The sequence below is a fragment of the Phlebotomus papatasi genome, chromosome 3 (assembly GCF_024763615.1).
Source record: "Phlebotomus papatasi isolate M1 chromosome 3, Ppap_2.1, whole genome shotgun sequence".
Taxonomy (NCBI): Eukaryota; Metazoa; Arthropoda; class Insecta; order Diptera; family Psychodidae; genus Phlebotomus; species Phlebotomus papatasi.
The window spans coordinates 15,936,379-15,952,850 of NC_077224.1; the positions used below are offsets into that span (position 1 = coordinate 15,936,379).

General features: G+C 31.9%; 1 protein-coding gene across 2 annotated transcripts in view; it reads right to left on the reverse strand.

Moving 5' to 3' along the window:
- LOC129807838 (uncharacterized) overlaps positions 1–16,472 on the reverse strand; it is a 49,213-nt gene that overhangs the window by 20,683 nt on the left and 12,058 nt on the right. For both annotated transcript variants that reach the window (XM_055857389.1, XM_055857390.1), the window contains exons 2-6: positions 10,846–11,806; positions 5,577–5,758; positions 2,483–2,590; positions 2,251–2,358; positions 1,794–2,106 (exon numbers count right to left, since the gene is read on the reverse strand). In XM_055857389.1, coding sequence (XP_055713364.1) covers positions 1,794–2,106; positions 2,251–2,358; positions 2,483–2,590; positions 5,577–5,756 — 709 coding nt within the window. In that variant the 5' untranslated portion in view covers positions 5,757–5,758; positions 10,846–11,806. The remainder of the gene's footprint in view (positions 1–1,793; positions 2,107–2,250; positions 2,359–2,482; positions 2,591–5,576; positions 5,759–10,845; positions 11,807–16,472) is intronic.

The window sequence follows — 16,472 nt, forward strand, 5'->3', positions numbered from 1 at the left end:
AAAACATGTCCAAAAGATTGAGACTCTTTCAAATTAAAAATATTCTCTCGAAGGAAATTTTATCAAATTTTTTAATTTTCCTCCACGAGTCTCCAAGATTACCCATCATAGGACTTTGAGTGGAATTACTCGAGAAATTACCCACTAAAGAGTGGGAATTTCCCAAGTAGATCATTGGAATTTTCTTCTTTTGCAAAACCTGGTAACTTTACTAAGGAATTACAATGGAATTCCTACACTGAGAAAAATCCGAAAAAGTTAAAATAATATTCTGGAAATGTTAATTTTACCCTGCAGTATTGATCCAAAATCGGTGTAAATATTATGCTTTTTAGGTGTATTATGGGTTAAAGTAACCCTTTTTCATATTAAACGACGTAAAATTAACATTAAAAAACGTTGATATATTTTTACACCTTAAAAGTGTTAAAGATATGAGGAAAACATGTTAATCGAACCCCCGTTTTTCTCTCAGTGTAAAATCTTTTAATTTAAGGCTTCATTATCTCATTTCGTCAAAAGGAGGTTATTTTACAAATCAGAAATTTTATTAAACATAACCTTAAATCTCAAAGTTATATCGCATATAGGTATATGTTGATTTTTCATACAAAAGGGATATTTTTATTACTGATTTAGCTTAATTGTCTTAATTAAAAAATCTTGATAAAATTTTTCCTACATAAGCGTAAGCAATTTGCTGCAAAAATTCTGATTGAGAAAGTAAATTCTCTATATTTACAGGTTACAATTTTCTTAAAAAGTTCCTTTGACTTAGTGAGAAAAAAAGACAGAAACAATTGCTTTGTTATTTCTAAAATATAGTCAAAATACTTATGAAATCATGGTTTATCTTCGAAAATTTTGAGTTACCCTATTTCATGTTAATTTTACCCTTAAAAATGTGTAAAACTAACATTAAAAAATGTTGATATATTTTTACACCTAAAAAGTGTTAAAGTTAGGAGGAAAAAAAGTTAATTACACCCTCTTTTCTTTTCTCAGTGTAGAGTAATCTCTAGGATTTCCCAACGATATTTTGATATTTATGTCAGGGTTTTTCTCCCAAAAACTCCCGTGATTTCAACGAGAATTAGTGTGGAATCTCTGGAAAAATTACTCCACTGCGGTGTCGACATCTTCCAAAGAGATCCCATTAAATTCTCCTGGAAAATGTCCCTTAAAAATTCCTTCGGAAAATTTAGTTAGCTCCCAGTGAATTCCCAATGAATTCAAGGAGAAATTTTATGGGGAAGTTTCTACCGGAATTTTTGGGGATTTAAAGGGGAAATTTCCTCCTAGTGACTGGGAAAATTCCCTATGGCAATTCCTAGAGGATTCGTCCAAATTTTCCGAGGAAAAGTCATCGAATTTTCCAGACCATTCTCGAAGATTTCCTAGGGAAATCGAGGGGGAAATTCCGTGGTGAGTTCAAGGGTAATCCTGGGGGAAATTTATAAATTTTTATAAGGTTAATAATCTCACCAGACGAATTCATTTCTTTGAAAAAAAAAAAACATTTTTTTAAAAACTACTTCTTTAAAGAAAGCACCATGTTTTCGCCCAAACAATTGTACAAACACTGATAAGTAGTACTTTTTGTGAGAAAATTTTTGGCAGTCTCCCCTGCAATTTACTCAGAAACAAAAAAAAAAAAAACTCAACAAAATCTCAAGGGCGCAAAACTTCCGTGAAGAATAAAAAAAATCATTGAACTCTTATCATTAGTAGAACAATGGAGATAAGAATTAGTATTTGGCTGAAAATAAAAAAAAAATATGTGTCCAACTCACCATTATTGCGTCGCCTTTTGGTTTTACGTTTCACCCCAGCTGCTGCATTTCCTCCACTTCCGCCCCCTCCTGCAATGCCTCCCCGGACACCACTTGAATCGCCACAGATTTCACCATCGGCAGCACCTCCACCCTGACCAGTACCATCACCGCCAGCCCTTCCACTGCCCATCACTTCTGGCCACGTCAGTGACGACGACATGGTTGCAGTGTCTGCACCGTCGTCGCCAAAGTGACGATTGGACAGAGCAGGAAAAGCTCGATAGTATCTCTTGGTTGGATCTTCTGCCTTTGTTGCCGTCGTATCGTTTATCTGTTTTTTTTTATATTCGCCCCAAGTGAGAGAGAAATTTGTAATAGAGTAAAATACAAACAAGAAAAAAAGAGATATACTTCACAATATGTTTGTATAGCGCTAAAATGGTATTTGAGAAAAGAATGGTATCATTTCACTCACAGTTTTAGCCTCCATCTCAACACTTTCCTCAAAGTCTGATGAATTTTGATTCTCAATCTCACGAAGTCTCTTGCAAAGTTCATTCACCAAATCCTCAACATTTGATTTCTGCTCAATTTCATTTACGTTTTTTTTATGTTCCAGCGCGTTTGGAAAAGCCCAAAAATAAATTTTTGCATTAATTTTTTTCATCAACAACAAAAAGCCTAGGCAGAGAAAAAAGAAAATCTACCTGTTGATCAGATGAAGCGACCTCCATTAAACTTTCAACGGCAGCAAATTTCTTCAATGCTTCTGCATCGGATGGTGTTAGACGACGATTTTTTCGAGATAACCACCCCTTCAAAAGAACAACAGGTCACCCATAAAACAATTATCATCAACATATTTTTCCTGACACACAGACGACACTCATCATCAAATAAATTAGACAATCATTATTTCCCAATTAGGCCTTTTTTTCCTCTTAAAAATACTTGCAATATCTTTTTTCTTTCTGGGGGAAGTTTTCAAGAAGAAAAAGTAAATAGAAAACCCATTAAAAAAAAGCTCATTAAAAAACAAATTGGAATTCTTCAGAACAAATAATCATTATCCAAAATATTACAAAGAAAATCACTAAATTTGTTAAATAAGAATTTGTCTTAGTCAAAATTTAAAGAGGAAATTATTGTATTGCAATGGGCAAAAGATAATTTCTTGTACGTAATAACGAGAAAGTTCATTGTTCGGCTTCTATTTGTTGTGAAGAGTATCAAAATAGTCAGAAAATGTAGCATAAATATTATTAAATAGATAATCTTATTTATTAAATTGAGATTTTGTAATTAATTGTGAGATCAATCGCATGAAACTATTATGGTACACAAGTTAGTTGCATGCAATCAAGGGGTTATATCCACCTGTATTTTTTTATTGGTCATTTTTATTTTTGTGCTTAAATGACGTTAAAACATGATAAAAATTCTGTAGAATATGATCTATTCCTGAAAATAATTTGGTTCTAAATACCCCATAGCAAAAGAAAGAGGAATAGGAATAACAAGCGAAAAATTCCTCAGAATTTTCCAGTATCTTTCCTTGAAAATTCCACAGGAATTTCCCATGGATTCATAGAGGATTTTTCTGTGGAATACTTCCATGGAAATATTCGTGGATTTAATGTGGATTTTTCCACCTAAATAAAATGGATAAAAGTGAAGTTATCACATGGATTTCATGTTTTTTATTTCCGAATATTAAAGAAATAGCAAAGATCACGAGAATTTTAATATGTTTTACAGTAGACTCTCGCTCAATCGGCTCTTTTTCAATCTGGCGCAAAATTTTGTTGACAATTTTCACATTTAATTATGAAGCTAATTCGCTCAAATTCGCTGTAGTTCTTCCTATTTTATCGTGATTCTTTATAATTGAGCGCTTTTAGTGGAATTTACAAAGGCTTTGATGCCCAAATCTATCGATAAACCGGATGACATTTCGCCCCAAATGTCCATGTATTTAAGGGGTTATATGGGTCTCTCAGTTAAAAAAAATCTTGTTTTTTATTTTTTTATTTTATAGTATAACATTTGAAAAATATTTTCTGAAAATTTCAAGTCAATCGGAGTAAATCTCTCGAAGGTAGAGCAGTTTTAGTTAGGCATTCCGCCCGCGCGTGCATATTGTTGTAAAACTTTAAGCGCGTTTTTCTCAAAACGCCGTTTTACAATGCGGTAGTCAAGATTACTCAGAGTCTACTGAACCGATCTTTCTGATTTTTTGCATACTTGTTTTGAGAAGTATTATCTACTGTTTGAACGAAGAATTTGCACTTCCTTTAATCAGAACCATTTTTACAATACAAAATGTGTTGAAAATTAGGGTAAAATTGACACTTTTTTACAAAAACTTTTGCCAAAAATCCAAATTTTGTTTTTTTTTTTCAAAAATCCTTCATTTATTTAGGGGTCTAACTAATCCTCTAACAGAGTATATTTGGTTTTTGTGATTTCAGATGAACCTACTGGGAGAAATCCTGCCTACCGCAAGGTCTGTTTTTTTGAGAAACGGTTCCGAAAATCAGCTACCAACTGCAGAATTCTCGATGTTTTTTAAATTTTCTTCTAAACTTACTCTTTCATATCCCAAAAGTTGGAATTTTTAAAATATTTTTTGACACAATAGATTATTATCAGAAAAAAAGGCCTATTTTTTTACCTGAGAGACCCATGTAACCCCTTAACCCTCAATAAAGAATTAACACTTTAAGGCCTCTATTGGAAGGAATTTTCGTTAAAAACTGTATTTTTGAAGGAAATTGACAGCACAATTATAGGTGGAAACGTCACAATTTTTTTCTGTAAAAATTACACAGATTGTCAAATACTTTTTATTTAATTATTCTATTAAATTATTAAAATGTAACTCAAGAAAAATTACTTAAAAGTGTCATCAATTTTCGGAGAAATAACTTGATTATTTAAGATTAGATTACATCATTTTATCGCAAAATTATCTCACCAAGCTTATCACATGTACGTTACTCATAAATCATAGAGATAAAAATCCACATTTTTTTCCAATAAGACAATCAGATGATCATCAGATCTAAATTACTGTTTCGAGGTTATAATTTAATGGAATAATAGAATTTATTGCAAAATTATTTTGATTCTTCATATTTTCTAGTCAAAAAAAAGGAGATTCTGATTTTACAAATAAGTCATTACCTTGCTTTTTAGGTTAGCTTCAACATAACCTCACATTTTAAAATTATTTCATTCATGTTTTATGTAAGGATAATAGGATGATCCAGAATTTCATGATTCACCAAAATTCAATTGAGTTTCATGCAACTAATCTCCTAGTCCATTGTAGTTTCATGCGATTCCGAGAAATTCAATTTTTATATAATCCCACAACGATTTTGTCCAAGATCAATATTTTCTGCAGCCCTTTTGAATTTTCCTTTGTTCCGAAAACCATGACTTTCCCACAAAATCCGATTAGAAATTCCCCCCAACTGATAAACTTCAAAGAAAATAACAAACACAATAACAATGCGCTTCTGTTTTCGATTTAGCACTCTCGACGACAATAAAAAAAAGAAAAGCCACGCGGAAAGGCAAATAGAAATATGTGTTAGGAAATCAACAAGTTGTATACAGTAAATGAAAAGTCAGCTAAAACTTTTTGGCCCAATATGGGGAATTAATTGAGGTCACTGGGGAAAAGGGAGAATATATAATAATATTGGGAACGTGTTAGCTGTTTTACTTATAAAATTAGTAAATAAAAATGTAAATATTAAATGCAAAAATGTTTTTTTTTTTAGTCTGTCTCACCTTGAGCTGGGGAATTTCGGCCAAATCCAAGGCATTCACTTGCAATGGCGTGTGAAGCAGTGATAGGAGCAAGCGAGAATAGACAACTGGTGCATCAACACCCAAATCCTCCAGTCGCGATATGAGCCAATCGGATATTGCGCTAACCGCACGAGCAGACACAAGCTGGGGATACTTCATTCCTAAAACATTTTTTTTTTCACAGACACACAACAAATATTAATAAAAAAAGAAAAATAGAACAAAAGACGAATACAGGGTACGTCAAAAATTCCCAGACAGTGTTCTTAGATGTTTTATGATTTACTGAAGACATACTCTTTGAACCACAGAGTTAAAAAAAAATATTATAAAGTTTAATAAATTCACAACAAAATATTCTTTACAAAAATTATTGTAATTGATTAATTGATAAGATCACTACCAGTCTCAAGTTTAAAATGGGAATCGAACTCAGGATATCTGCGTCGAAAAGTCAGCGCTTTGTCCACTTAGCTACTGGGGCGCCACAATTAAAAAGCGGCCGATTGAAAAACAATATTGACTTCTAATTTTTAAGGAAGTCCCCTGCTTTCTATAAATCAATAAAAAACACTGAGGTCTTTAATATTCGACTGATTGGGACCGAAAATGATAGATAAAAACCCATGCGAGAAGGAGTTCGTGACTTTCTCGTAAGTTTGACAGCTGTCACTTGAAAATCGGAGAGCTGAAGACCGATAGCCAGAACACCGATACCCGGATTACAGCTGTCAAATAGGGTTTCGAAATTCCCGGGATTTTTCATACGGTCGAGTTCCTCAAATTTGAACGACGACGGTTGAATTTAAAATGTAAAATTTGAGGTTATGTGAAGAAAGTTTTGCCATTATTCTCTGGTCTTTTCTCAATATTATCGTAGTATATTAACTTGCGCAACAAATTATATTTATTTCACAATAAATTATATTGATATAGGGGAGATTGGGGTAAAAAGTCACAAATTGAAAATTTGAAAATTCAATATCTTCCAAGATAAAAGAGATAGCGGCTTAAATTTTTTTCCATAGATGGTCTCCATAGACCTTCTTCAAAGTCGTACGTTTCTTAGAATTCGAACAAGGACTACAGAAAATAAAAAATATTGAAATTTTTAGCCCTATTTTTGAAATATTTTCCTTACAACAGATATCAATTTTGACCTACTTATTTTCCAAAATGAATGCACTGGTAAGTATTTCCTAAATGATTTGAATTCTTTAAATACGAAACCACTATCTATTTTAGAATTTTACAAAGATCCTTTTCTCCAGAAATCCTTTTATTAAAAATGACCATTCGGGGTAAAAAGTAACAAAAGGTATGGCGTAAAAAGTAACACAGACCGAAGCAATTTCTGATATCTCACGGCGAGAAGAAACGTTATTTTCGCATCTCGCCGCTTTTTGCTTGCATTGGTCAAACGATTAGCAGTCTTTTGTGTGTTTAAATAGCTTAAAAAGCGCTTTTCTCGTTCAAATAGAGAAAACTGTGTTTTAAAAAGGTGTAGATGAATAAATTTCATGTGATGATGTCACCTAGCTATTTTTTTTAAATTTACGAAAGCTCGTAATAAAGCAAATCAAAATGTGATAATATCCCATGACTGACACCATTTGCCCCAGCATTTTAGAGAATGATCACAAAATTACCTTTTAGAAAACAGCTCGATAAATATATTTCCTTACAAAATAGAGGAAAATGACTTTCACAAACTTGTAGAGCATTAAATTTCCTATAAAACTGCACTAATTAGAAATTTCTGGGGCGCTAGGGTAGCTTGTAAAAAAATAAAATAGCCGTTTTGTTACTTTTTGCCCCAGTCTCCCTTACACTCTAAAGTTATTTTTCTTAATTTAGGGAAAGTGCATTTCATGTGAATTCCGTTACGTTTTTGAAAATATTCTTCAAATTTAAGGAGTGAGAAATGTCATCTATACCCCCCAAATGTTCAAATTTGAGGAACTCTACTGTATTTCGGGACCGGACCGGAAATGTCACTAAATTCGAATTTATAAATCCAATCCGAAGATAATTGTCCGACTTTCGGTGCTATCCGACATTTGCCAATTACTCCTTTTTACTGACTTGTGACTGATTTCACAAAGTCACATGCAAATTAGAATAATCCTTGCAGATAAGTTAAGCAATATTTAAGTAAAAATTGAGTTTATGTAGGAAGGTAATTAGAACGGATCATAAATTTTTAATGATGCAAAATAAGTAAAGTGTTGGCAATATGAAAATAAATAAGTTATAAACGTGTTCTCAAGTTTGGTTACAAATGATTTATGATCAATTTTGAGTGATGAATTGTCAGTCGGCTGTATCCGCAAATCAAGCTTAACGTCCCATTATTTCTTGCAATAAAGTTATTTTTTTCATAAGAATTTACTTATGTATATTATTATTATGTATATTATATTTTATGTATATTATTATGTATATTATATTATGTATATTTCTGCCGTCTTGTCCGATGAGGTCGGTTGTGAAGTCGGCGGCAGCCGCAGATGGTTTAAGAGCAAATAAATCTATCTATCTATCTATCTATCTATCTATATATCTATTTATGAAAAAGTTCAAGTGAAAAATAAATAATTTATTCTAGAACTTGCCGACAGAAACATCAAAAATTCTACTCGAATACTACAGCTTTTCTATCCAAACTTTTATTCAACTTTGAAATCCACTTTACATCTGCTTAATTGATTGTTATAAGTTCAATAGCCGCTTAATAAAATCCTGACTAAACCATTAATTTCCACAAATTGGATTTTAATTTCTTACTAATCAAATAACTTTTTCTCTGGTCAAATTTAACAAAAGAAAAAACAATTCAAGGTCTTTAAATTATACCTTGGCGTAGAAAATTGATAATTCAATATGAGTGTAGTCAATAACTAATTATTTAAAATTGATAAATTACTGAAAATTATTCTATTTCTTTTAGGAAGCTACAGAAACGTATAGAGTAGGGCAGAATAACCTAATTCAGAATCGGCTCGAAATGGCAATTTTTCACAGAAAACACATATTTTTTTCTTAATAAACTTTAAAATAGATTTTATCATTTAGAACTAGTTCTAAATTGGGCTATTCTATCCTATCAATATCTGAGATTGTTTTTTCCTCAATTTCTTGTAGTTTCTCTACAAACATTTTGTAAAAAAAACTTAAGAAAAAGGTAATTTTCACATCATTATAATTAAAAGTATTAAAATATTTTTTCACAAACACTGAGTCCCCATTTCGTTATAATTTTTGGGAAAGGTATTGATTTGGCATATATAACTTGTGAATGAGATTTCCCACCGTTTTGCTATGGAGGTTGGCTATCAACGCTAAGACAGCGGTGGACGATAAAAAATACAAGTCATTCATAATTTTAATTCCTCTTGCCTTGCCTCTCATAAAGACATTGTGTAGACTAATAAAATGTCTATCATTCTTTTTTTGGTGATGTTCGAACAATGATTGTTGCGTGAAGATAAACATGAAATTTTGACAAGATACTAACTTCTCCTTTATGGAGCTATTCCATTAAAACATGAACATGTTTTTTTTAGCACTTTACTGTTCTCAAGTGCTTCTGCATTATCGACTGTTTTCCCCAATCTTCGACGTATTCCAAAACCACCAAAATCTCGTTACCGAAATCAATATAAAGAAAAATCGATAACGTAGAAGCATTTTAGAATAGTTATGTGGTAAAAAAACATGTGCATTTTTCATTGAAATAGCACCTTTATTTCTTGGTAATGTTTCAGAGCTGAATGGTTCCCTCGGATGGAGTTTGTGACTTTCAACAGTCTTTTCAAAAGGTCAATCAATCTTTTGGAAATTATTATTTATAAAATTATTTTATTATTCAGAAACCCTATACATTAACTCAAAAACCCCGTCTTAAAGTTCTGTAGTTACTTATTAACGATAATCAGTGGCTTTCCTCTATTTTCTGCTAGAGGGCAGAGCAGGTGTATAGGAGATGAATATATTAACGATCTGCTGACACATATTTAACATTTTTGAAACAAATAAGTGTTTCTTTTTTCGAGAAAAGTGTTAATAAATCAAACATTTCGATTTTAAATAAAATAAAAATATTTTTTTATGGTCAAATTTGAAATTACGGACCAACCAATTGGAAAAGTCGGACACTACCCTTAAAACTTGATAAAAAAAATCAATGAAATATTTTAATTTTCCTTCAAAATGTTATTAATCCTGGATCTTGTGATTATTTGGGAAGTCTAAAAAAATAACGTACTACACATGAACATCTTAAGAGTTTTTTTTAACGTATTTTGTCCAATATGTCCGATTTTCCAACTGCTTTGGTCCGACTTTTAAATTTTTGTACGACTTTTGAAAATGTGCTATTTTTTCTACTAGGGTAAGTGTGCCAAATTCCGGCCACCTTTTTTGTTCCTCGAATTTTCATGAATTTTTAGATTTTACATATTCTAGAGATTAGGGGAAGTGTGCCAAATTTCGGCCAGCTTCTAATTTCGGCCACTTTGAGTGTAATTTCGGCCATGGAAATAAATTAATTAAAATTATGTATTTATCTCCGAATAGTCAATGAATTCATTTTGCTTTTACATATTTATTTATTTCAGGATGTATTAACACAAAGACCGTTAAATTTTAGGTATAATTTGAATTTAAATTGCGTTGTAAAAACTCAGTCATCATTCATCATTTTTAATGAATAAAAATATAGACATAGCTTTGGTGCCCTATTTCGGCCACCTTCATTCTCATAGTTCCTTGCACTTCAGGAATTCTTCCAGTGGCTTTTTCACGTCATCTCGTTTGTCGAAGCTACATTTTTTGTTATTCTTTTGCATTGTATAATCTCTAGAATATGTAAAAACCAAAAATTCATGAAAATTCGAGGAACAAAAAAGGTGGCCGAAATTGCAAGCTGGCCAGAATTTGGCACACTTACCCTACCCTACTCAGTTAATTTTTAATAAAAATTGTTAAAAATATTTCGCAAGGTCCCTCACGATGAGTAGAAAAGGAAAATAAATAAATAAATATTCAACTTAAAAATGCATTTGAAGTTTAAGACTTTTCGTAAGTGTCCGATATTATAAACTTCACCAAGTTTATTAAATAATTTATTTAAAAACAAAATTCTGATATCTGTGTATATAGAGTACCGTAGATTTTGTCTGGGAAAAATTTTTGACTTACCCTGTTTGGATTATGGAGAAAGAATAGATACTGAAATGCAAGTCACCTTAATTACTGAATAGAATGTCATTCACGTGTCGTGATCTTCCCAAATTGCCACTCGAGTGAGTCAGTGTGGGCAGAGTTCAACTCCAGCACACGATGACCCTCAAGTTCTTCCTGGCCAGGCGGATGCTGGCACAAAAAGTGGCAAATGGTGGTGTCTTGACAACCCCCACTTTTCGTTTCACCCTTCAACCACTTGCTCCTACTCATCTTGCCCAAATTCACAGAGATCCATCATCCAAGTAAATTCTTTCATTTTTGACAACATTTTCAAGTTCTAGCTCTTACAAGAGGGTTTTTTTTTCTTTTCTTTCTTTTTCCGCAAAAGGTAAAATTCTCACAATCCTCCTCTTTGAGAGCTCTTTTCTTTTCAACACTTCTCTTCTATGCCAAATAAAATTGAAATCAATTCTGCAGAATAAACTTCCGGAGAAATAAAATACTTTCCGGGGACGACTTAATTTGCGTCCGATGAGGTGCAAAAGACACAAGAGACTAATTTATGTGCAGAAAATTGTCTCATAGACTCTCTTTCTCACTCTTTCTATCTCTCTCTCGCTCCCTGAGTGCCCTTTTGTATTCCAAACCAAAACTGATAATTACAAAAATTTCTCCTGTGGATGATTCAATGCAGAAAGAATTTCCTCAGTTGCAATCTTTCTGGATATAAATTTGTAGTAAAAATTAAAAAAATATTTTCAAATAAATGACTTCTTCCTTGGATAAAATATCCCCTTATTTTCTTGGTTCTTCTGTGAAATTGTCTTAAGATTTTTCCTTTTTTAATGTATTTTTTTCTTTTTTAAAAATGTGTGTTTTTTTTAGTGTGATGTATTTTAATATTTTGACGATTCTTTAGTCCATTTTAGCATAGAGAGTGGTTGTTTTCGGTTTTTGCTTTTGTTGTTGTTATTTGGTTGATTTTTCTTATTGATTTGGGTCCATTGTTAATTTGTGGCTATCTGCAAAAGATACAAGCAAAAAGAAAAAAAAAAATATATGGCATTAGATAGAGAACATTCACACGACCAGACGATTTTTCATGTTTGTTGTGTAGACGTCTGGAGGAGAGGGATATTATGTACTGTTTGATGGAATTTTTGGTGGTTTTACCCACCTAAAATTATAACACAAACAGAAAATTTAATGGGGAGACACGCATACTTCTATATTAGCAGTAGCTCCACGACGTTTTTGGAGACAAAGACCCCACAAAAATTGTCTTTTCGGTCATATACTTTTCTTTTATAGCCTTCAGAGGGTGTCTCTTATTTATTACAAAGAGACATTAGAGACATTTTCCAAAAGTTTATTAAAAGCAATTAAGTAATTAATAGTGAAAAATTAATTAAATGCATAATTTCTATTAGAACATTACGCTATTCATCATAAAATCCCAATAAACTCAACGGTCGCTTTTGAATGACTTAAAAAAACGATACAAGCGCCACCAGTAGTAACATATTGTGATTAAAAGTGTGGTTATGTAGGACTTAACCTCAAATATTTACGAGATTTCCCATACGTGATTCGTAGGTTGAAAATATTTATTATTTCTAATTTCACGTTCTAAAAATAAATAAAATAAGTAACAAATTTTTCGAGTTTTCCAATCAACAAATTTCCAGCAACAAATTTTTGGAGATTTTCTCAATTTCCAGAATGTCGTATGTTCTTTTTTTTTAAGGTTACGAGATCCAAAAATACAGTAGACTCTCTCTCAATTGGGCATTTGGGGAACAATGTCATCCGGTTTATCGATAGATTTGAGCGTCAAAGCCTTTGTAAGTAATTATAAAGAATCACGATAAAATAGGAAGAACTACAGCGAATTTGAGCAAATTAGCTTCATAATTAAACGTGAAAATTGTCAACATAATTTTTCGCCCGATTGAAAAAGAGCCGATTGAGCGAGAGTTTACTGTATCAAAAATTGAACAAAGCGGTTAACACAATGTAAGTTATTACTAGCTCAATCCTATAAATTGTCCATGCTTTTAAAAAAAGAGCTTAGTCCAATTCCATAAAATAGCTTTGAAATAAGTCCTTATTAAGTCCTTAAACAAGGAATTTTTTGAACGATAGTAGGGGAAAGCGGTCTGCCTTTGAATGCGGCAGCCTTTCAACATTTATTTTTTTCTCTTCCCAAATCTTCTATTTTCTTAATCGAAGATTATAGAAAATAGTTAGTTGTATTGACTGTAGTTTAGATTTAGATAATAGGGCTTTTGCTTAGGAAAATAAGTCACATTCATTACATCCAGTAACATCTGGGTGTCAAAAAATAGAAACTGAAATAGACAATGCAATGTGCACATATTGCACATCGTTGTACAGAAAGAGATGGATCAACATGACATATTTCAGAAAAACATAACCTATAATAAAATAATTTCAGGAACTATTTAAAAAGTATACTTAGTCGAAAGCCCTTAAGTAAGTACTTAATATAAATACTTTTCTTTAAAAAAAAAACTTTATTGAGAATATTAAATACAGTGTATCGCATCTGTATTTCCTTATTAAAATAGCCTGTTTTGGCTCTGAACGTTTTATTTATAAAGACCTTAAAAAGACCTTATAAAAATGATTTTTACTGCTCGAACTCAAAGAGAGTTCTATAAATCGGCTTATTTTCAACTTGCCACCGTCCTAGAGCTTAAACGGTAAAGCAGTTTTCATACTAAAGGTTTAGCCCAGTTCCCGAAAGTTTCAGACTCTTAAATAGCGAGTAATTTTATCGTTTTTTTTTGTAGAACCTAATAGGCCTTTCATCTTTAATAATCCAATCTTATGTTAAATTTTGCCAAAAATTGTGATTGGTAAGAAATTAGAGCAGTTAAGCCAAGCCATATAACTAAGCCTTAGGTCTGAAGCCAGTATAAGAGATATCAACATCCGATCTTCGGTCTTCGGTGACCCCCAATAAAAAACGATATCTCTAGTCTAAATAAACGTTTTTTTCTCATTTTCCCCTAAAGTTCTTTTTGGTTTTTCTCGAAAACGGCTCCTAAGATTTCTTTTATTTTTGGATATGTTTTAGAGGTGGTTCAGGCGATAATTTCGTACAAACATACCTATGACCTAAAAATCGCCATCTTGAATTTTTCAAGGAAAAACTTTTTACTACATTGAGGGTATATTTTTCAATCGAATTGGTTAAATTTGGATTTTTTGGAAAGGTTTTGAAATTTTCAATCCGATTGCATCGGCCGCAATCGGTTTGACTAACAGTCCTACCGATTGTATCGGTTGCAATCGGTTTGACTGACAGTCCTATCTTCCGTCTTGATTCTTTTAAAACTTCTCTCACGTAGTATTTTTCTTTCTTTTTTAAATGCAGGACGACAACTGAGACGTTCATAGCAAGAGTGGTCTCCTTTGTATGAATTTCCCTATTAAAACGGTCCACTTTTGCTCTGAGTGTCTCAACTGATAGCTTTTCAGTTTGAAGAGAAAAATTAATAAAGAGTTAATAAATTTCACCATATCACAGCTCCTTCCGACACTTAGAATATATGGTTTAAGATTTAAAAAATCCCATTTTTTTTACATGTTTTATCTTTTAAATCGGTCAAAGCTTATCGAAACGCACAAAATCAAAAAGAAAGTTTGGATCAAAATGTTAATTAGAACGGGAAATATAGGTTGATCAATTTTTGAACTCTAGCTTCTTTTTATAGTTTTGGCCATCAGGAGTTCTTTTTGCTGGAAAGGTATAGCATATTGGAATTTCATCTGGATTTATGCCATACACTGATAAAAAAAGAGGGAGCGATTAACTTTTTTCATCGTAACTTTAACACTTTTTAGGTGTAAAAATATATCAGCATTTTTTAATGTTAATTTTACACCTTTTTAAGGGTAAAATTAACATGAAAAAGGGTAACTTTAACACCAATTACACCTAAAAAGCATAATATTTATACCGATTTCGGATCAATAGTGCATGGTAAAATTAACATTTCCGGAATGTTATTTTAACTTTTTCGGATTTCTCTCAGTGTAGGGGTTGCAATATTTTCTGTGATCGAGTTTTCCAGCGTTTTCGTTCCTGAGGTTCGTCATCACCGCTAAGACGGCGGTGGCCGCTAGAAACTACAATCTATCTTTTGCCTCCTCCCCCTAGTGCTGTACCTTATAAGCATGGCTGATGAATAAAATCTATCTATCACAATCTATCTATCTAACTTTTGTACTTTCGTCCTCCTAGCGGCGGTTTTATGAACTCTTCATGTTCTAAAAGTATTTTCGATGCCTAATCGTTTATTATCGCTTCTTATTATCAATTTTTGATAATTAGAAAATGCCACACAAATATTAGTGATCCAGGAAGTTTATAGAAATACCTTGACAAGGTTTGTTTATTAATTATTTAGAAATTATCTACTTAAAATCTCACATAAGTTACGTAAATTAAATGTTATTTTTTATTATTAATCACACTAAATAGAATGAACCCATCTACTTCCTGATTTTTTTTTAGACAAAAATTAGTAGTACACTGCCCAAAAAGTTTAATGTCTTAATTAAATTTCAACAAGTTTCAATGGTAATAGCTCCATTATGTGGCATATTGCACGAAAAATTCACCAGTTGAAACACCCTATTGAGAACATTGTAAAAATATTGTTTTATTCTGTCTTTCCAGACGTCTTACACTTTTTTTTTTCTTAAAAGACAAAATATTTTTCTGCACAGAGTAACAAAGGACAGGAATGTTATTCATGTTTTGAAAAACTTAATCTACAGTCTCTCTCTTGAGAGAGCAAAAAAAAAGTCCCCATTGAGAGCAATAATAGAGAGAAAAGAATTTAAGGAATTTTCTTGAAAACACAGAGATTTTTCCTTCCAATCTTACTCAACGACCACTGAAAATTAATTAATTTTCATTCTTGCGAGAAGAAGAAAAAGAAAACGACTGAAAATAGAGTGAGATTTTTAGGTACAATCAGCAGAAAATGCCACCCTCTTGCTAATAAACAACATTGTGGCTATTTGTGGGCAGTACTTATTGATAGATTGAATTGCATCACTGAACACGTTGGTTATTTTTTTTTTTTTTTCAAAGTGTGCATAAGTCAATTAATCAGCTTGCACCTCACTGGAGGACTTTGCTGGAGGTTGCAAGCATCATTTTCATCTTCATAGCACACACGAGTGCATGAAAACTCGTTTCCCACTCATCTTGAGATTTCCACATCTTTTTTTTTGCAATAGAATGTGCATGTGCATAAAAGATTTTTGAAAAATTCTTTTGGAGATATTAATTTTTTTGAAAGTTTTTTTGTATGGTCTCCTGTTCGTATCCTCTTTAAGTCACTAGAAATTCAAATTACTATTCTACGCTATATTCTTTTAGGACAAGATTCAAATTTGCGTTTTATCTACCTACACTTTAAATATGAAAATTTTATGATTAGTAATCCATTGCTTGGACAGCTGTTCTCTGAAGAAATCAACACACAAAAATGCATTGACTCATAATAACATGTGCAATTGTTATTATTTTATTTATCGTGCATCGCAATATTTTATTTTATTACACTTTCACTCCTGTATATTTTATTATTATTTTTTTTATTTTCAATCTGTGCTTTTTTATTATTGCTTTAAATTACTTTTCAA